The sequence below is a fragment of the Cardiocondyla obscurior genome, linkage group LG25 (assembly GCF_019399895.1).
Source record: "Cardiocondyla obscurior isolate alpha-2009 linkage group LG25, Cobs3.1, whole genome shotgun sequence".
NCBI classification, from domain to species: domain Eukaryota; kingdom Metazoa; phylum Arthropoda; class Insecta; order Hymenoptera; family Formicidae; genus Cardiocondyla; species Cardiocondyla obscurior.
In genome coordinates this window covers 2,077,215-2,099,567 of record NC_091888.1, presented here as the reverse complement: position 1 = coordinate 2,099,567, position 22,353 = coordinate 2,077,215, and the positions used below count along the sequence as shown (strand labels likewise).

The window sequence follows — 22,353 nt, the reverse complement described above, 5'->3', positions numbered from 1 at the left end:
TCCGTTTAGTTTTTTAACCGGTTCTAATTATAAATATATTATCGCTTCGTTATCTGGATCAGTACAGTCGATTATCATTTACTTTTTGTAGTCCTGTGTATCTACATCTACAAATGTATCTTATGATTATCGTCGATATAAAGCTTGTCGTCACTTACCTTTCGAAGTGCGGCTTTCAGAAAAGCAATTTCCCTCTATCGCTTTACAGCTGTCCTTAATAAGCGGCTCTTTACGCAGACTTGTACGACGACTGCGTTTTCGTCCACGGCAAAGCGAAAAAGAATTCATTCTCCGCTGTCTCATCGCGATTAATCAGTCTCGCGTGTAATTCGGCTCATTTCTGCACTGTCACAATCGTTTTCGCTGACAAACGAAAGACGTTCTCTTCTTTTCTTGCCCCCACAGGGTTGCGAAAGTTATGTCACACACAATTTAATTATACGTAGAAAAATAAGATATGTAACAATAAAATGTTCTAAAGATTCACTTGTATCTGTCTTTCATGCGTGCACCTGCTTTGATTCCAGTTTATATTTAAAATTTTGAGTGCAGGCGATGCAGAAAGTGCAAGGGTAAACGTCATGATTCAGACTTGTGATATATCGATACTCTTAGGTTTTGATACATCGATTTACCGAGGTGTCAAATTTAATTAAATCGCTGTTTAGAAAAGTGAATAAAAATTTACTTTATCAACAAGTATAAAATGGTATTTTAAAATATACGTATATATATCTATATATATATATTATAAATTAAACAACATAAAAAAGCTTATCCTACGATAAATTGATAAAGCTGTTCACTGGTATTCACAAATACGGCTGCCAGCCGCAGTAAACTCGACAGAGATTCGCAGGATCTCGTGCTTCTTGCAAAAGTCTCTCAACTTGTCCAGAGACGCTAGACACCAGACCGTCCTCGGTGCCCCGTAGTTTTTGCTCGATTCTCAAAAGCGCTCTCTTGGCGATTTTGTTAGTTTCCACCGGCGCTAAAAATTAACCAAATCATTAACTGATAATAATCTTAAAACTCAAAACTTGGCTTCTTTTGTTAAAGATTTTTTTTTTACCTCTGCCACTGTTCTCCGATAAACCCATTATAACGTCACTCTGCATCTTGCAGGCTTTCTCTGGCGTGATTGCCCATGAGAAAAGCGGATCATACAGCAATACTTGAAGAAGGGTGATGATAATCTGACTTTGATCGCGCAACATCGTCATGGTCACCTCGCAACTGCGCCTCATGGTACCTTCGATGCCGGAGGCGCCCATAGCCACCTCAATGTCCCTAGTTAGCCTGTAATAAAATATTTTCAACATATTTAATATAATTTTTTTCAAATAAAAAAATATTTGATTGTATATTTTCACAAGCGATATAGTTTATACGACTTTACCTAAAAGGAATTGTCTCAGGAAGAGGCAGAACCTTGCCCTGTTCAAAAGCCACACCGAAATCGATGTGCACTACCTCGGCGGTGTGCTCGTCGATGAGGATGTTACTTAAATGTCGATCACCGAGGCCCAGAATGTAGCCTGCGATAGATGTGGTAGCAACGCTACGCGTGTATGTAAAAATCCTCTCGACCCAAGTTTCGGGCGATCGATACTTCTCTATAAAGAAATGATGAAACGCCGGCCTCATTCGTTTACAGCACTCGAGAAATACCTTCAACTTTTTCTGCGCAAACCAAATCCAAAAAAAAAAAATGATTAACGTCACGATTATTACAAAGTTAATATAATTAAATTTTTGATTATTATAATTTTTACAATAATACAAAAGTGTTAAAAAAAAACGTAAAAACAGACTTTTAACTAGAAATTAAAAGTAACAAAAAGATTTTTTACTGTTACGTACCTCGTTTGATTCTTGTGCAACGTTTTTCAACTTGTCTCTGGCTGCTTCCGCAGATAGATCTCGCGGGTAGTATTTTTTGTGCATACCTGGCGTACCCGGGTTACCTACTAAAGTCACGGTGATCGGTACCGTGTTGTCGCACCATTCTAGCACGCCCGATCTCTGCGTCAGCGGCACCACTTTGTACGTTCTGATACGTAAATTCCGCCGTTGCGTCTCTTTACATGTACGCAACAGTGTGTTCATTACGGTAAATACTTGCTGCATCACTGCGTCTTGCCGTAGATCATCCTTGCCTTTGACTAACTGCCGGCGCTGTATGCCATCGGTACCGAGGCAGATGATCTTTTTCGGGGCGGTTATGCCGCCAACAAACTCAAAGGAATCCTGATACGATTTCACGCCGATTATGTTGTCGTAATTGCCCGATGGTCTCACAGATAAAGTCAAAGTCGGTAGGAGAACGTGGTTCAAGTTTTTCATCTGTAAAATTAATTAATTAATTAAATTAAAAATCAGATTTTTCCGTCATGATTTGCAATCATTATTCTTTTTAAATAGACATTGGATTAATAATAATAAAAAAAAAAAAAAAATACCTTGAATATTGGCTGCTCCCGCGATATTGAATAACGTTTATTAGAACCGGGTCTGACTTTGGGTTGCCAGTAGGCAAAACTCAGCAGTGCCCGCGATAGATTTTCCATTTCATGAACGATTAGTCGCACAGAGGACTCGGTCAATTGATTGAGAAGTTTTTTGGCACCTAATACACGACGTTCTTCCTTCTTCTTGACTGTCGAAGAACTTGGATCATATTCGTCGTCGCTGTGCAAATTTTTCAGCGCTAATACTACAGGCAGGGTATGATATGGATGTTCTAGAGCACATCGCTCGAGGATTCGAAAGATTCGTGCAGAAAAACTGTGTTGTTGCGTAAAATGATTGCTTATGTGAGCAGCTAACTGTGGCACCAGCGGCACAAATTTAAACGATGGAATAGTGTCTAGCTCGTCTAACAGCTCTTCGTTTACTTCATCGTCGCACATATTATCCAGCCAAAGTGCCACTAGTCGGAAAATTAGTAAGTTGTGTTCCTCGCTACTACGCAACGTTTTTAGATAATACTTTAAAGCTTGCGCGAGGTAGTTGCGCTTTTCTTGCTCGATGTTTTTTAGTTCAGCAGCATCGTTTGTTGATTGCTTGCGACTGATTATCACGGCCCGTTTTAAGTCCTGGTTTTTCATCATTTGTGCGTGGTCTACTTTATCTACATTACTGCGAGCGTATTCTTTTAATGCCTTGTATGTTGGCGAGTTTATATATGCATTAATTTGTTGATACTGTGCGTCAGCAAAGCGCGCTAGTGCAACCTGTAACAAAAAGCATCAAATAAACCAAGGTACATAAGTTTTTATTGTTCAGTTAATTTAACTGATTAAAAAGTCGATAGTCCTATCTATAAAAAATTAAATTATATATATTTTTTTGTTACAGATCGACGCAGCTGCATTATTCACTGCTGCCGTCACCGTCGATATTATTAATTATACGAACCGCAGCCGGTTCGTCGGTCGTTCCGTACAGTATTCGGACGTAATTTTTCGGCATCCTCTACATTAATTTAAATACTAACGTGTCTACATTAATATGTTTTATTTTATGTTACAGTCACCGGCAGAATTCTACAACTCCGCTGAAGCTCATGCAGATTGGTGAGTCGCATAATTTTTTTGTTTCGTAGTTTGTAAATTGGGGTCTCTTAAAAAATAACAAAAATTTTTAATTTCTTACCTGTGTATTATGTAAATTTTTGATAACATCAGATGACTGCTCGTTAATAGTTTCGCTCGTTCCAATGGATGCTAGATAATACTTTTGTATCACCGCTTGAGGATTTTCTGACTTAGTTTCCGCCATCCAGTCACCATAGACTCGCAAAGCCATTGCTCTTAAACTTGGTATCGGAATCTTCTTCTCGATTAAGCTTCGCAACAAATGACGCGCTATCATCTGCTCGCCCTTCATCCATGCCAGGAGCGATTCTTGATAAAGCAATTGATTTTCCATATTCTTAGGCAGATTTTGATGTAACTCAAGAGTTCTCAGCGCTCTCGTAGCCATGGAGAAATTTCCTTGATCCTCCGCGACTTTTGCTAGGTTTAAGCAAGTGGTAAAAAATGACTCTTGCACGTTTGCGTCCATCCACAGAGACTCACGAATTCGGAACATGGTGATGCGTTGCCATAAGATTGGTTCTACGTGCTCAAACTGACCGACTAGACTAATTTCGTGCTCGTTCCAGCGTCGCAAAATCTCTGGAAATCTCGCTTCCGGCGAGTCAGCCGCCCAGCTTAATTGCTCGATCTCGCGCAGTAACCGCAATTGCGACAGTTTTTGATTGATAGTCTTACTGCTCTCCGGGCTGATCACTCGTAGCTCGTGGCTCACACTCATACGGCCAAGCTCAATCGCCCGCTCCATACTTCGGCGGTTATTTTCGTGAAAACACTTCAAAGCATGATAATGATGCAGATGAAATGCATTCTCCAATAACTCTAGTCGTAATTGTTGAGATTGAAAGTCGTTATAATTTTCAACAGTGACCTCCCTGACGGGTAGATTCCATTTGCCGAGTCTCCAAGCACATTCATAACTAAAAGAAATTTAATTATAAAATTGTGTATACAAAATATACAATAAATCACATATAAAATTTCTTCGGATAGTTCCGATGTAATTAATATAGTAATTCACCTGAATTGTTCATCCAGATTATCTCCCAAAAATTGGCATTGAAGAAATTGCAGCCCTGAACGGTGTAGCGCATTTGCCATCTCCGTTCTGGCATTTATTACCGATGTTCGATTATGATTGGACAACTCAATGTCCTGTGCAAGTATGACCTCGTCCCAGCGATTGGCACGAGCATAGTATTGCATACGGGAGTCATGATCCAGCACATGTGACCATCCGGCGCCAGATTTGGCGTCCGGGTCGCTAATATTTAAGTAGGTATCCAGCATAATATTTTGCAACACTCGACCAATTTCTGGCTGACGTTCATAGATATAATCGATTCTCGGATCGCTGCTGAAATCTGGGTAGTCGAGATTCGTCGAGATCAATCCGCACGCAAGCTGTGCGAATAGCAGGGCAGTGTAATATGCAGAGCACTTGTGTGCCGCTTTAGCCAAGTAGACGTAATCGAATTCTAAAATCACTCCATCCGGCAATTGAGTACGCACGTAATTCACGACGTCCAACATTCGGCGTACGATTTTCTGATCACAGCCTTCGCTTTTCGATGTCGACGATACGGTGGTATCCGTCTCGTTGATTGCAAAATGCTGCATGAAAAACTGATTAATACATTTGCACATGGTATGCATAAAGTTGTCTTTTTCATGAATCACCAGATAAATGATTCTCGGCAAAAGCAGCTCGCAGAATTCGACGCTGTGTCGACAAACCAATAAAAAGTTATCCAAATATGTATTTGGAAAGCATTCCGCTACGCTACAAGTAACTTTAATAATCCACTCGGCGTAATTCTCGCCATTTTCAACCGTCCACAGTGCGTTTGTTGGATCCATAACAACTTGAAGTTTTACGATATCTACGCAGAAAGATATTTGTTTGCTGCAACGGCCATAAACGAACGGTTGAATGTAGTCAATTTTCAACGATGGGTATCCAAGAATATTCGACAGATGCTTTGAATATTTAGAGTCAAATAGTTTTCGGCCATAGGAAGTCGACATTACCGCGTAAAGAGCATCAGTGCTGACTTTACGAAGTTCCATTGAATTTTCTACGAGAAAATTTGTTAACATCATGATTGATCGATAAGTTAGAGCTTCAATCGTGTAGTCCGCTTCTCGGACAAGATTTCCAGCCGGTCGCAAAGCTATTGTGCAATTCATTGGCCCTATTTCGCCAAGGCATTTCGTGGCTTCCATTGACACGCGAGGATTAGACGATTCCATCAACTTAATAAGCCTAAATATCAATCGATGCAATGGTTTCTCTAGCTTACAATGTAGTTTTCGCAATTCCCCCTTTCTCGTCGACAGCTGCTGCGTGAAATTCGCAAGATCTTCCAACGTGCACTCAGGATTTTCCTCGTTCATGGCGTCCAAGAAACGCTCCAACTCATCTTCAAGGCCTAATGCAGATCCGTTTTCTAATCTGACGGCTTCGTAAGCTTCTCTCACATCTCGAAAGACTTCGTGATTTGGAAACGATCCGAGTTTTACAATTGCCTCTTGTAGTACATTTCTTTGCTCTACCACAAGGAATCTAAGTAAACTCACGGCGATGTTGTTGACGCTGCTTACTTTCGATTGTGCTAGGCCGATGAGATTCGCTACAATAAACTGGAGAACGTCTCGAACTTCCGTAGCTCTCACAGGCAGCGCTTGTCTCAGAAATAAATCCAGAGATTTACAGCATGCTACAATAAACGTTTCGTCGTTTTTATCATCATTCCTAGTTAGGTGCAACAGGCTGTAGCATACATCTCGGATTAAGAATGCGGCCATTTTATCGAAGACAGGTTTAGAAAGATCGTGCGTTAATCGCGAGCAGAAGTACACGTACTGATACAGTCGTTTAAGTTTACCCTCGTAAGAGCGCGACGAGTGTATAGCGCTCGCTAACTGCAACATTATTTTTTGCAACTTTGCTGGATGTTGCTCGACTAGCATGGGCAAAGTTAAATACTCATTCGATTCCATATAGTCGAAGCACATATCCAGAACGTTTCGTGACAAATGTGGCGGATCCACTGCTGGAAACTGCGTAGACGAAATTGAAAGAACGCGCTCGAAGTCGTCCTCGTCGTGCAGACGGCGTATTAATTCTACGAGAACGTCTTGCAAGCGGCAACAAAGTAGTTGTTTAAAATTACGTATATCTGCAAACTCATTGGTATTGTTCACCAGCTTGTGCATTATCTCGACGAATTCGCTATGGAATACTATAGTACGCGACATCAGCCACACAAAGCAGGTCGGGAAAACATCTTCGAAAATCGTCTTAAAATCCATATCAGTGCGATTTGTGCAGAAGGATATAACTTCATCGATACCCATAGTACGTAATAAAATTGGAACGATGCAGTTGATATTCTTTTCAAAGAATTCGTCGACAGTCTTGCAACCTGTTAATAATATTTGAATTTTAATTTAGCAAGCTCATACAAAAAACTAAATGGTGAAATTATCTTAATAATAAAGTAAATTTAAAATATACATATAATGCACTGCATATGTTAATACTTTTCTTTAACATTATAAAATTGTTATCTACCCGTAAGTGTCCATGGAAAGTTCTGCAATGGATAATCTGAATCTTCGATCCAGGAAGTCAGAAGATAATTCAAGTTATCTTGAATGAGCGACTCGTATACCGTCGTGTACTGCGCGGCCGACAAGAGGATTTTTCGTATTGTTTGCACGTTTATTTGCTTCTTTGTCATTAGTCGCAATATCGAAAATAAGGCACGGCCTTGAAGAATTCCATTGGCACATGTTACAGAGGCTAGCGCAATCAATGCAGTAGCTGTTCTAGTTTCCTTTTCATCTTGTAGTTGACTCTCTTTCAGATTACTGCTATTTGATAAGGATACAAACAAAAAATCATAAATGTGGTACTCGTAGCAGCATTATTATAATTTGTAAAAAAAATGTATTATTAACTTATTTCATTTAATGTATTTAAATATTTGTTTTTATTTTTTTTAACTCTATTTTAATATTCATACTTTTGCAAATTGGAACTTGATTGTTGGGTCATCTCGTCGAGCAGTTTGAATGATATTTTTTCCACTGTGACAAAAATTTGTTCTTTCCATTTATAAGCAATGTTTCTGAAAGATAAAAACTCCTGTAGACATCGAACTGCTTGCGAACGAAGCACGAAAAGCTCATCACCGATGTAATTAAAAATGCTGTTTAGTAACGTTAAAACACCATCATCGTCGTAAATTCCGGTGTGACTCCATGAGAAATTTGGATCAATCCGCACACAGTTGCATGCACACTTCATGTAGCTCGTGTGCACAAGAATACTGTAGTTTTTTATGCCAATACGCTTATAGAGTTGCTCGAGTGCGTAGATAATTCTTTTGGACGAATAATTATGCTCGATCGCATACTTGAAATAATCTGGTAATAAATGTAATAGCCATCGCAACAATTCCTCATTGCAATTTTTCTGGCATATGTTCAGTAGAAGATCCAATGGTTCATCCGTGCATTCGCGCTGGATTTCGCGGTGATCACGTACAATAAGCGACTCGAGAATTGTGAGAGACATTCTGGAATCCACGTAACTCGTGAAGTCCTGCTGCATAGTCAGTAAATTATGCATTATTTTTTTTTGTAAAATTTTTTCATCATCCGCGTTAACGTGTAAAGCGCAAAATGATGATAGAGCCTCCACGACTTGCAAACAAATCATGCCCTCGCGCGGAGAATTGGACTTTAATTCCAATATTCCCATATACACATCGGTGAAATGCTTGTGTCTTTCCTAACAAAAAAAAATTGAGATATTAAAATCACTTAAAACATACACGGATATATGATATATAAATTAATTTCTTAAACGTAGATATAAATTTTTAATTTACCTGAAAAACATCGTAATTTTCATAGGAATTGTAATTGTCATCTTGATTCAGAAGATCGTATATGTTTCTTATCATGTTCATTGTAGTTGCTGAAATAATTATTTTAATAATATCTTTATCATAGGTTGCTCCGTATAGCGTTTTCAATGCTCTGGGTACGCTCAGCCAGAAAATATATTTGTATCTGCAAAGAAAAATTTAACTTTATTATGGTATTAAAAAACGAACATTTGTAAAAATTTAAACCTGAAAATAACCCAATGTATAATTATTATATTACTTTATCGAATTTATGTACATATAATTTTGTACCTTGACCAATCAACTTTCGTCAGAATTTCGAAACTACTTTTCAGTTGTTTTTCCATCATTTCAATCAAGGAACAATAATACATAGAATCCACCGTTAAAATTTCTAGCTGTTTCAGAGCAGATAATAGTCTCGCGAGGAACGCGAGTTTTATCAGTACAGTACAAACTTCAGTTTTATTTTTTTCGCTGAAACTATCTTCTTGAATAATGTCATATATTCGTCTTTTTAAAAAACTGAGCGCCTCAAATACATAAGAATTAGGACTCCCAATGTCGGATATTGTCCTGAAATCCCGCTCGATGCACTTATCCTTCAAACTTACGGACAATTCCACTTTCAATGTCAGGAATGCATGACAGAGTTGTGGAAGATTTGTCGAATAGATGTCCTGATGTGGTATAAAAGAGATTGTGCGCATCTTTTCGCGACTGTGCGAGAATTTTTGCTCTGATTTCGTATTTTGTCTATAACGAGAACTTAGAACAAGGTTTACCGACAACACACAAATGTCTTCGATAATTTCGACAGACAGTAACGATGCCAATTTATGCCACGATATGTTCAACAGCCACTCTAAGAGGCGCGTTCTATCACACATTGGAGCCGTTACTAATGAGGGCGATGGATCTAGTAACGACGTGGTTGCATCCACCGGCAGGGATACACGCTCACACAGCTGTCGTAAAGTGTGTACACTATTCGGCGACCAACGGATCGCCTTGGTGAGATACAACCTAAGAAGAGCGTTTGCATTCGGTATCCTATTGTACTTTATGCAACAGCGGATTAATAAATGGCCTGATTCCTCGTTCTGGTTTGCTCCTAAAGATCTGCAAAGATAATTTTCTCGTTAGTTAAGACAATAATACGAAGATTAGATATAAGATGAATATATATAATAAAATTTTATACATTTTAAAATAATTTTTTAACTAAATTAACAAATAAATTTATAAATTAATACCTGAGTAGCATATCCCAAATTTTGCTCCAATGAATTGTAGCATCTTGTATTTCTTCTCCGTTAGACATTTCATTCTCCATGAGAACAGCAGCAAAATTATACAAAGTATTCATGAGATTTTCATCTCGAGATACAGCAAGTTCTATTAATTGTTGCAATAAAGGCGCGAGTTCTTGTGACTTCAGGCACTGTGGGTACTTCCTTAATGTTTCTGTCAAAATTTTTAACCATGACCAAACTCCCTCAGGATTGCTTTCTGTTATTAAGTCAATAACGTTTTCAATTCGATTTATTGTTCGTTTGCGTTTGACTAATTGAGAATAGCAGCCGTCAAGAGAATAGGTGAAATTTAACGAGTTGTCCATTATCTGTTTTATAACTGCAAGAAATACATAAATTGTAACCAATCACTTATTTATCCTAGTGTTTAAGACTAAGAAAATTTTTTTAATGTTTAGAGAACTACTAAATGAAAGCTATTTATTTATATAATCAATTATTTCTATGCACTAAAAAATAATACCTTCACTGGCAAACTGGATAAAACTGTACCATTGCACGTCCAATTTGCAGTTTTCTTGGATAAGCAAATACATGCGACATAATACATCCCTCCATTTGTTCCAATCATATGCATAAGCTCCATCTTCTTGTTTGGCAATACCTTTAGGATGATGAATTTGCAGGAAAGTTAATAATAGTTTATATTTTTCATCAGAACCGTTCAAACGTAAAATATCCATGGATATATTTTCACTAAAGTTGCAAAGTGCAATTCTACATTCTGTTGCAATTTGCCTGCACACACTGTTACACAGTTTGTAGAAAGACTCTGTCAATTGCTCGGCGTTTGCTTTCACATCTTCAAGTGCTTTTTCTAAAATTTAAAATAGTTTAATTTTGCAGTAAGCTCTGAACAATATAAAATTATAATTTGTTAATAAAGTACATTATCAGCGTAATTAAGAATAAAAAAAAATTTGTATACCTAAAAACAACAGCAAATCTTTCACAAAGGGAAGCAAATTTGTATGCAAGAAAGAATAATCTACAATCATCTGCAATGCATCTAATATAATGTGGCGTTTGATCTTTTTGTAGAGCACAATACAAACATTTAATAATTCCTTCCACTGATCTGTTGTAACATTGCTGTAATTTTTTATCTTAGGCAATATATACTTTACCAATATTCCCAAATATGTATCTTGGTAATTTATAAAAGTATTATGTTTTAATATCTGTAATATCATAGCAACTATTTCTTTGTTATTCAGAAATTTAGCTGATTTATCACTAGCTCTGCGAACTGTATCAATCATCAAACTGCTAAGGCCTTGTCTCTCATTGATTTTTGCAGCTGTTTCTTTACCAGGTTTATCTGCTTCCTATATTTTCAATTAAATAAATATCAAAAAATACAAATAACATTAAAAATATAACATTGCTACTGACATATTACAACTTTTCTTACTAGTTGAATTAACTTGTGGGCAGTACATATAATATTGAGCCAGTTAGCTCTTCCTGGAGCTTTAGTCTCTGTGTTTTTGCATATTTCTCTGATAGCATCTTCATTTTGATACAAATCCAATAACTCTGTTACACATTTCTATAAACAGGCAAAAAGAAAAAAAAATTAGAATTAATGTAAAATGATACACAAAGTATACCAAATTTTTTTTTTTTTTTTTCTTACAACAGTTGCAAAACAGTTTTTTCAAACAGTTATTTTCTAACATAGATAACAAATAAAAGCAGTAATAATAACCTTTTTGTCCGTAAGTTTCGAGCTATCAGCTAACTTTAGGATGCTGAGAATTCTATCTGACAATCGCGACATACTTGCAACTGTCGCTAATCCGACGGTCGTCGATGCATCGGCCGCGAACCGTACATAAATTACACAGATGTCATAGTGAATTCAGATATAATTACGCGTCAGTTATTAAACAATTGTCGTTGTTCGCCGTTCAATCCATCCGCGAAATGCCGCCAAGGGCCGAACGTTCGTCACAGACTACGAATGAAACGAAGATAGCTGCCGATACCTGCATGTCGGCGCGCGTGAAGGTACTGCCATATTTCGCGGCCATCGTGAATATAATTTTGCACCTTCCACATTTTCGCCAGGGTGCGCACCGGGAGTCGGTGGCGAGTGCTTCATCTGTTACGTTCCAGCTTCCAAGGCTGATAGAAATATGGAATAACGGTGCTGCCGGTGCGCGGCAAATCAAGAAGCTACGGACTCTACCTCGATTTGCCGGTGGCGGTTTGTAGCAGATTTTATCGTGACTAAAAAGAAATTTGTTCTGATTTCCGGTCGAGAGTAACAGGAAATAAAATCAAATTTTTTTTAATTTTAAGAAAATTCGCTACGTACCGCCACCACCGCCGACAGCAAATCGAGGCGACGATGAAAATCAATCAACACCAAATCAGACAATTTTTTGGCTCACGTTCGATAAAGGTAGTTTTGTCGCGCATGCGCCACGCGACTGCTTCTCCATCTTGTTTCCGCCTTTCCTCCGCTGTTCCTCCGCCACCCGCCGCCTGCGTCATATCGTGACTCGTGCGACCCTGCGACGTTCGTACTTCGTACGTGCATTTGTTCGTTCCTGTTACCTCCTGCTCGCTGTCGACCATGTTTCGTAGCGCAGTGTAATTCTTGTACGAGTTATCGTTACTGGAGTAAAGCGTCGAACGAGCGGTAAGTAGCAACCGCGTGGCTCGGAGTCCAGCTTCGCGTCGCGTCGAAAAGAAGGTGGCTGCGAGAAAGAGGTGCGTCATGGCGCCGACGCGCCGTTCCTGCAATCCCCGGGGTTTGCACGGCAACGACCATTTTGTCGGGGAGAAAGATCGATATAACGCGCGTTACTTGCTCGCCTACACGAGCGTTGTCGCGAATTAATTGCGGACATCCTCGCTTACGAAGTTACCTTTACGGCCACGCGGCATCGGGTGACGCCGAGTTCCGCCAAGAACGCCTACGATTCTCCAATAATTGGGCTGCCGAGCGCTTCCTAAGGCACGCGGTAATGAATAACTGCGATTTTCGAATTCTGTCGAAAAACGATTCGTCCAGCGAGCACATTATCCTTCGATATTGTACGCTTGAAGGGTCCTTTGTGCGAGGAAACTGTTAGAGATGCTTCTAGCGAACGTACCGCTATTACTTCTCCTACATTTTGTAGATGCATAATATAACGAACATATATGGATGCTTTTGTAATTGTGATCGAAGGCATGAATAATTTAAACAATGATTTTCATAGTCTTTCAGATTAGGTTGGACACTTTGCTGAGCGAGAATGGATTCTATGGATGCGCGTCTAGTAGCACAAGCATTGAACTACCATGGTCAGCAGTTGCAGAAAGTATGGGAAGGTGAGCGCAATGAAAACGAGCTGGCCATGCTCAATCTCAAGGATCCTAGTTTTGAGATCTACCAACAACGGCAAAAAACTCTCAGGTATATATTGATTGTCTTTAATTATTTAGTTGTATTATCAGTCTTGTAAAATTTTTGTTACATAAAATTTTGTTTTTTACAGCTTTGGAGATAGAGGCAAACGTCTGAAGCTTCAACAGTTTCTCACCAAGAAAGCTGATGATTTATATGATAAAGCAAATTTGGAGAAATCTGCAGAATATATTAAGCAAGAAGTGGATGATGAAGGTAATTTTTTTTACATTTTTAGTTATTTAAATACTATGTAATGTTATGAAAATTGTGCAATAATGTTTTAATTAATTATTTTTTTTTTTTTAGAGTTTTATGCTACAGTGCCAGCACTTGATACTTTTGTCACCATGGAAAAGTCTCAGCGTGTTCGCAATTTTTTGGAGGTAAGAAACGATAAAATGAGAAAACAAATACGTTTTTATGAAACTTAACAACTCTAATTCGATATTATGTATTTATTTTATAGAGTTTAGTAATTGGAGATGTGATTTTCGCGCAAGTAATGGGTAAAAGTGCTGCTGGTCTTCTTCTAAAGGTGCTTTGTAACTGCAGTGACTGTCCCAGAGTTGTTAATGAATTAGGGGTTAAGGTATGTTAACATGTTAATTAAAAAAATTTTTTTTTTTTTTAAGTAATTCTATGTTTAATGTCTTTTCAATTTTATTTACATTCAATATTAAGATATATTTGCATGTCTTAGCAAATGCAAAATATTAAGCTCGTGGTTAAGCTTGACATTCTATTTTGCATATGTTGCATATAGACATATTTTATACTGGGGGTGTCACAGTAAACTACGAGACACTATATTATTTAATAACAGTGTTAATGTTTCGTAACAAAGGTTTTTGTATGTGTTACAGGCACTAATACTAAATACAGCCACTGTGCAAGCGGTGGACAAGAAAGGTGTTACAAGAGGCTACATGGCAAATGATCTCGTCTGCGTCGTAGTCAGTGAAGTAAACGTTGAAGCTGAACGAGTTGTTGCAGTTATGAACGTACCCGCCCGGGAAGGGCAAGCGCCACACCCACCTATGGGACTTATCCATTCCGATGATCTTCCAGAAGCCTACAAGTAAGTTAACACAAAACAATTTATGTATAACTGCAAGTCTACCGAATCTATAATATGCTTCACTAACTCTTGTAAGTTGACTCCTTGTAACTAGGAGATATTTTATTCACATGATATAAAAGCAATGAAAGCATTTTGTGATGTCATACTTTTGTTCATTGTGTATTACTGTAAGAGTATTTGCACAATGTGGAACAATGTTTTTTTTTAAATTTAATTGTTATATATTAAGATATAAAGTTCACGCTGTTTTTCTTTTTCGATTGTATGTTGCTCCATATTTATATGCTATAGTGGATTCTATTATCACAAACAAAATTTGTAGTGTGCGTTTTTTTCACGGTTTTTATTTATTAAATTTAATTTAATTTTATTATTTTTTTAAATGGTTTAATATGATATTAAAGGTAAGAATCATGACTTGGTGGGAAAAAAAGTCAAATTTTAACAGAAGCACTGTGATACTAACAAAATTAGGTGAATTAGTTTTGATTCCTCTTACACATTTTTATGAATTTAGGTACCTGACACTATGTAACGTAAAAAGTTGATAGTATGACGATGAATTTCTAATGTGATACAAATGAATTCAAACCTTGAGCATTGGTTGACATGGCTCTGTTGCGCACATATTATATCTACGTTTGCGATATATTATTCTCAAAGCACCAGCCAGACTATGGCGCAAATGACTTTCGAAGTTGAATTTCCAGTATGAGACGTTGAGCCGTGGGCGGTCAGAGTGCAACAGACGGTAGGTATAACACAGATTTACAGTTGTTTGGTCTCTTATAAGAATATGAAATGAAAGATATATGTGTTGGTTATTGCATTTTCTTAAAGTCTACACTAATATAATGTTTTTGCACATATCGTCATTTTGTATTACGGTAAGAAGTATTTATATTTTCATATTTGATTGTATTTTTTTTGTTAAAGGTAAGGTAGAGTAAATTAATAATCCGTAAGAGTTAATGATATTTAAAGCAGAGACCAAACAACTCGAGTCTTTATCGTCCAAAAACCTTTTTACTCTTCAACAGAATCGCGCCTTATCATAATAATGCCTTAATGTTTGAACTTACAGCTTAGATTGACAAATAAAAAAAGTGATGTCATATTGATAATTGACACCACAAAATGCAAACAGATGCAACTACATCTAAAAAAAATTTTTTTGGTCCGCCTTGGAAGATTATATATACTCAGGCGTGGCTCCCAACCTATCCTAGGGTTATGCAATTTATTTTATCGCACAAAAAAAAAAAAACTTGTAAAAACCGAAACCACACCATCGATCAATAATAGGCCGTGTGATTTTGTGTTGAGAAAAAAAATCCTCTGATTACAAAATACTAGAAATATACGTCTTAACGGTGAAAGGTGAGAGACGAGTTTACATAATACGGTTGTGATACCAATGTAAATTTATAACCATGAGATTATATTTGTTAATAAAGAGGAATCTTACCTTCTGCACCGTATCCCTGTTTCGGACCCCTGCTGCTTCTTAACGGTATAAACGTAGATTTTGAACGACTCTAATATCAGAAGTTGCACAATTATAGATATATATAATGCAATAAAAAAAAATTAAAAAAAAACAAACTTATGTAAAGCACTTTTGGCATTAGTATCGTGTCATTGATTAATACATGCAGGTCGAAACGAAAAAATTTTATTGTACAGGAATAACTGAATATATAAACTTTATTATATGTATATGGGAAGACTACAACAAGTAATGCACGCATAAATATGTATGTGCTTACAAAGCAGAAATATATGTGGAATTACAACGAGGGGTCAGAGAGCAGCGCACACGAATTGTCAAACAGACAATTATTTATCAACAGGATTAATAAGGACTCGGCTATCATGATTATCAAATCTTTAGTTTTACCGTTAATGAAGTAGCTTTGGTTTCCTCTACATTGGTAAAGGTCACAATGATTTTGCAATATTTTGTAACAAAGTGTTTTTTTTCTGTGGTGTAGGAAAGCGATCGAGAACAAAGGCCAGAGTTATGAAGCGCTGTTGGAGAACAGTACTGGCTTCAACAATCCAAACAACATAAAATATCTCTGCGACTTAATCGGTCTTGGACAAGAGAACCATTCCAATATGGTTGGTTTGAGGTTAGAAGCATTATTATCAAATTTATTACATTGTTAATTTAATCTTTGTTTATCATAACTAATTTGTTTGTTTATTGATATGCAGAGAAAGATTTCCACCAAATGAGTACGCTACAGAATTGCGACAAGCACAAGCAAGCAAGTGGGCATTCCGAAGTGTTGCTGAAGGTATCGATCATTTCAAAGCTGGTCGTCATTCCGAAGCTTTTCAGTGCCTCAACAAGGCGCTCACGGTTGATCCTCGCAATGTTGAGGGTTTGGTCGCTCGAGGAGCATTGTAAGTATTGCTTTTAATTAAAATTTACACATATCGTCTAATACGTTATTACACATAAGCATTAAAATTGTTTTTTTTTTTTTTTTTTTTTTTTTTATTTTGTTACAGATATGCAAATAGCGGTAGCTTTAAGAAGGCGATTGAAGACTTTGAAACAGCCTTGAAATTGAACCAAACGCATGCAAATGCTCGTAAGTATATGGCGGAAACATTGGTTGCGCTTGGACGCAGTTACGAAGATGAGAAAAAATACGAGGATGCGCAAAAAGCATATGAAAATTGTTTAGCAATTGCACCGTACCATGAAGAAGCGCGAAATTCTATCGAATATATAAAGTCTAAGACTCTAACAGCATCATTGAATCCGCTGGACACCTTTAAGAATTTCGAAGCTGATAATGACGTTGCAGAAAATAAAAAAGATAAAAAAAAACGCAAGAAGGAAAGAAAATCTAGATCAAAAAAGAGACAAAGATGGAGCTCCAGTTCGAGTTCTTCATCCACTGGATCCTCGACATCTTCAAGTTCAGATTCTAGCAGCTCGTCGTCATCGGGAAGTTCACGATCAGCATCCCGTTCGCCAAGCCGTAAACGCAAACATAAGAAAGATCATCGCAGTTCACTTTCACCGCTTAGCAAACGAATGGCCCAATATAACAATCCTCCTGCCGCAACTGCCACTACTCACGATACTATCGCACCGACCCCTCTCGTAGTAAATATACGTGAAAAAATGGACGACTACGAACTCAAAGTACGCAAATTTCTTGAACAAACCAAGGATGATTCTGATTACGAAGATAAGGTATGTAGAATTTAAAAAAATTTGTTAAACTGCAATACTTTATATTTAAATACTTTTTTAATTGTGTAATATAAAAATTAAAATAATACACGATTGATTTTTTTTTCTTTTCTTTTTTTTCAATAGGTAAGAAAATTTTTAGAAGAAACAGCAAGATGGAAAAGAGAAAAAGAGAAGGAAAAGAAACATTCTGAGAGCGAAAAGATGAAGAAAAAGAAGAAGAAAGAAAAGAAAGGAAAAGATAAAGAAAAGGAGGATAAGAAGAGTCGAAAGAAGAAGAAGAAGGAAGAACGGAAAAAACGTAAAAACAAGGACAAACTCGAACGAGATTTAGAAGCGTTGAAAAAGTCATCTTTACCAGACTTGGAACAATTAGAGTCTAAGCTTAGTGCTTATTACGCAAAAGTTGAAAAAGACTGTGCGACGCTTAAAAGGTTGGAACCATTGTTAGAGAATATCTTTATAATGATGAGTTTAACTTTTTTTTTTTTATTGCAGTTTAAGCAGTTTGATTTAAACTTGCGACCTGTATTTTATTTGCGTTGTTTTTATATTCTCAGTTAACGCAAATAAACGGAAATCGCGCGGTCATCAAATACTGTATTCTACTTATGTTTTTATATTTACTAGGTATGTAGCACAGTATAATGACATAACTTCCCCTCTTAGCAACGCGGAGAAGCTCGCTGAAAGTTCACGCAGAGAAGAAGAGCTGCGCAGAGAGAGGGAAAGGGAGAGAGATGAAGCTTCAAAGGCATATCATGAACGAGAATCCAGGGTGCCAATGACTGCGCAGCAAAGAAAAGGTGTGTTTAAAATATTGTAAAAAAAATAGACATTTTAATATGCATATTGAATATAACAATGTGATATCTTATTATCATAAGTATTTGTTACAGAAATCCAGAGGAAGCCATTAACAGACATATTTGATCAAGAATCATTGATTCATCCCGAACCGAAACTTCCTACATTAGATACTGCTGCTTTAAATGCAAAATGGAAAGCCGCTCAAGCTGCTAGGTAAATAATTTTAAGTGCAAAAATTTTTTTAACAAATACGTATAATTTGCAAGACGTAAGATATTATTTCTTAGTTTAGTTAATTGTGAGTTTACATACATGTTTAATATAATTTCAGACAAAAAGATGTTCCTTCTCAAAAGTGGCAAGATATCGCTCCGGAGAGTAAAAAGGTACAATCTAATGTTTTCGTGGACAGCGATGAAGATGATGATAATGAATTGGAAGAAAGATTGCAACGTGCGGCTCTTGAAAAATCTTTAAACATACGGAAGCAAATGCAACGCGAACTTGCTGAGAAAAGAGCAATACCACCGCAACCTACGCCTACACCACCACCGCTACCGAAAGAACCTCCAATGCCAAAGCAAGCACCTGTCAAATATCCTACGCCACAACCGCAAAATAAGTTTCAATCGTACAAGGATCCCACGATGTCCGTGTTACAAACTACCCCAACTAAGTTCAGTTCTAATAACTTGGGCGGCAAGTTTCAACCGATTGGTCAGAATAGCGGAGCTGGACATCCACCAGAACCACCGCGTCCTCCGCCGATGGCAAAGAACCAGAGTCAGGCAAAAGGTCCGAGAACTGATTCTGACAGTGAAAATGAGCGAGGCCAGCATCGACAAACCCCGAAGAAACGAGATTCGAGCGGCAGGGGCGGTATGAGTAAACGTATGAGTAGAGATCGTCCAGCAAAACGTTCTCGTAGTCGCTCACGCAGTGTTTCCAGCTCTGGATCGTCTCGATCTCGATCGCCAAGACGTAGTCGTTCGCGTTCGTATTCGAATCGGCGATCCGGCAGTTATGAGAGAAAGTACAGCAGATCTCCGTCGGGTACATACAGCAGATCGCGATCACGATCGAGATCCAGATCATACACCAGAAGTCGCAGTCGTAGTAGGTCGAACGACCGTGGTTATTATCGCAAGAGGCAATTTCGACCGTACAATAATCGTGGGACATACTACAAGCCACGCTTCCAGAATTTCAACAATCCGAATCATCGTGGCGGTGGCAACAATTTCCAAAATCGAAACCGCTTTTACAACAATCAACATAATAATCGTTTTGGCAATCGTCGCGGTGGTGGTTTTAACAATCGTGGTGGTCGTGGCGGTCGTGGTAATCGTGGTGGAAGATTTTTCCACAACAAACAAGGCTTCCGTGATTTCCGCGACAGGCGAGACTTCAGGGATCGCCGTGCTTCATCGCGTGATCGATACAGTGATCGTAGCTATTCGCCAGATCCAATGAGGAAGGTTGACGAAGCTAAAGAGAAAATCAACAAAATGATTGAAGGAGGAGAGGATGTTGAACATCAACAGGGTGATGGCGGTAGTTCAACCGTGCCACCTAATAAGAGACAAGCTGGACCTTTGAGCGAAGGAGAAGAGAGAGACGATGACGACTATGAGAGGTGGGGAGAGGGAGAGGGGGGCGACGCAACTAGCACCAAGGTTGGTTAGACTTTGCGTAGGTTTTCGACCTACAAAACGATCAGCTCATCTTTAAGACGATTATGATAATCTGATTGATCGATGATAAAAAATATAAAAAAAATATAAAAAAAAAAAACAAGGAATATGTAGAAAGTGAAGAGTGACGATAATGATGATGATGATGATGATGATGAGCCACACGCGCAAGAAAACACTAGCCACGAGCCAACTAAATCTCGTTTGTTGCCAGAATGAAGGGGTCGAACCTGTCGATGATAACCTGGACGGCAAGGAATACTTCATTGAGCGCATGAAACAACGAAGCAAGAACGTTTTAATGCAGAGAGCCATTGCAGCTAAGATTTGGTAGTTATGATCTGTTATCGCCATCGTCGCTGCTTCTCTGTGATTTAGTATCTTTCCTTCCATCGTCCTCTGATTAGTCAATCGATTAATACAAGGTACTTTTGCACATTAGTGCCGATCCCTTCTATTGTGTCACAAATCATAATTAACTACTTGCATATTGTAACATGTTTAAATTCTAATTTTCAGTCTTTAATTTTATTTTCTATTTAAAGTTAGTTCGATTTAAATGTGAATCGAATTAATTTAATAATTAAATAAACTATATGTACAAATGTGTTTGTTAAAATTAATTTTGGTTTGTAAAGTTTTAACGACGCTTTAAAACATAGTTTGTTTGGGGTAAAAAGAATCGTGTGAATATAGATCATAAATATTTAATTTAAATATTTAGTTAGTTAATATTAATTTCATTCTTCATTATAGCAAATAGTTATATCACTCTTGATACATAATACATGGTGAACATTTAATTCGGCACATACGACGGAATTCACAAGTGGCTTTTTCTTATTGTTCGTTGTCGAAATGATGAAGTTTTTTTTATCATGTACATTTTTGTACATTGGGAAAACAATACACCCTAGACTGAGACTTTCAAGAGGAGATCATCCATTATCGTTACAAAAATTCCTTGGTAAGATGTAGCAAGTCGTCACTTATATATTCGAATATGATATAGCAATAATTGCATTAAAATTTGCCTAACAAAATCTTGATTTAATTCGATCGCCATAGTAATTCTTGTAATAACTAAAGACGGAATCAACATAACGTTGTGAACTCCATTTCGAGTATTTCGATAGATGTTGTTTCAAAACAACATTGATCTGAGCTCCCTACTACGATTGTTTATTTTAACCTAATGATATACGAATCATTTTATTACAGAATAAGATACTTATGTATGTTATATGTAAACCAGTTGGCTGTACAATTGAAAGTCCTACAAATATATAACACTGCAAGAAACCTGCAAGACTCCTCGATTTCTCGTCGTAGGAAATGAACATGTATCATCCTTCCTGCTCGTGCATATCTAACGGCCCTTTTTAGTCACGATTTATGGCACACCGGTATCTACATACGAGAGAACTGGTTACGACGTTTTGATATCCCGAGGCTTACGCCAATCCGATACGGTGCGAATACTTAAAGCCTCGCAACGACACCTTCGCCAATTTTCGTCTCAAATTGTCGCAATGAGATTCGTACTTTTCCCTTTCGTCGTTCTCATCGGCGCTCATTGTGGCAGGAACCTAAACAACGCATTTCTGGCGACTGGAGAGAGTAAGTTTGTACACTATACATTTCGAGACACAGTTCTTTTTTACAAATCCGAGCGAGAAATCTCGACCGTAATTTATAACTTTTTTTTCTTCCGTCTCTTTTTTTTTTTTTTTTTTTTTTTACGTGTGACACAATTCTGTGACTTTCTAGATGTAGATTATCAGAGCCATCGAGATCTTGATGCGTTTCTTTCCATGGAATGCGAGGAGCACGAAAAGTACAGCGAATGTTCCGGTGATTCGACTTGTCAGAAGACATGTGAGAATAGGGATCGCTGGGAGACGATGGCCTGCACCAGAACCAAGATCTGCATTCAAGGCTGCGTCTGCGAGGACGGTTACGTGCGAAACGATAGTGACACGTGCGTCAAGGAGATTAATTGTTCCCGAATATAGCACTAATTCTGCAAACTAGGAAGACGAGCTGAGATAAATACGGATACAAGGAGAAAAAAAATGACCGGACAAAGTACCGTAACTGTTTCACTTTCATCGAATTTCTCGGTCTCAGGACCATCTTCGAAACATGGGGTAATTCTTGAATGTGATTTTAGATACGTGGATATATATATATATAATATTATAATCGAGTGATTCAACGCAAATGAATCTTGTCGACGTCCCGAAATAAAAACGATTACCTAGAGAATACCACGGCATAATTTAAATTAGATAAATTATGCATTCCT

General features: G+C 37.7%; 2 protein-coding genes across 5 annotated transcripts; one reads left to right on the top strand and one right to left on the bottom strand.

Annotated features, from left to right (window-relative positions):
* Positions 1 to 318: 318 nt before the first annotated feature.
* Tefu (Serine/threonine-protein kinase tefu) lies at positions 319 to 12,139 on the bottom strand. 2 transcript variants are annotated; one of them, XM_070672329.1, is made up of 16 exons: positions 11,549 to 12,139; positions 11,252 to 11,389; positions 10,766 to 11,165; positions 10,301 to 10,654; positions 9,778 to 10,156; positions 8,813 to 9,643; positions 8,501 to 8,684; positions 7,631 to 8,400; positions 7,177 to 7,475; positions 4,621 to 7,027; positions 3,658 to 4,519; positions 2,463 to 3,236; positions 1,864 to 2,346; positions 1,400 to 1,683; positions 1,073 to 1,299; positions 319 to 991 (listed from the first exon to the last, which is right to left on the bottom strand). In XM_070672329.1, the coding sequence occupies exons 1-16, from the start codon at positions 11,618 to 11,620 to the stop codon at positions 813 to 815; spliced, it is 8,643 nt and encodes a 2,880-aa protein (XP_070528430.1). In that variant the 5' UTR covers positions 11,621 to 12,139; the 3' UTR covers positions 319 to 812. The 2 variants fall into 2 exon arrangements, with proteins under 2 accessions (XP_070528430.1, XP_070528429.1); XM_070672328.1 differs by having other exon boundaries at positions 7,177 to 7,478; positions 11,549 to 12,138.
* Positions 12,140 to 12,328: 189 nt separating this feature from the next.
* On the top strand, positions 12,329 to 21,347 carry LOC139111813 (tetratricopeptide repeat protein 14 homolog). Of its 3 annotated transcripts, none has more exons than XM_070672333.1 (14): positions 12,329 to 12,487; positions 13,053 to 13,249; positions 13,332 to 13,456; positions 13,550 to 13,626; positions 13,710 to 13,832; positions 14,107 to 14,321; positions 16,319 to 16,459; positions 16,545 to 16,736; positions 16,845 to 17,541; positions 17,668 to 17,975; positions 18,211 to 18,347; positions 18,429 to 18,564; positions 18,683 to 20,027; positions 20,260 to 21,347. In XM_070672333.1, exons 2-14 carry the CDS (start codon positions 13,089 to 13,091, stop codon positions 20,377 to 20,379), a joined length of 3,777 nt encoding a protein of 1,258 aa, XP_070528434.1. In that variant the 5' UTR covers positions 12,329 to 12,487; positions 13,053 to 13,088; the 3' UTR covers positions 20,380 to 21,347. The 3 variants fall into 3 exon arrangements, with proteins under 3 accessions (XP_070528434.1, XP_070528431.1, XP_070528432.1); XM_070672330.1 differs by having other exon boundaries at positions 18,172 to 18,347; XM_070672331.1 differs by having other exon boundaries at positions 12,330 to 12,487; positions 18,172 to 18,347; positions 18,441 to 18,564.
* The last annotated feature ends 1,006 nt before the right edge of the window (positions 21,348 to 22,353 follow it).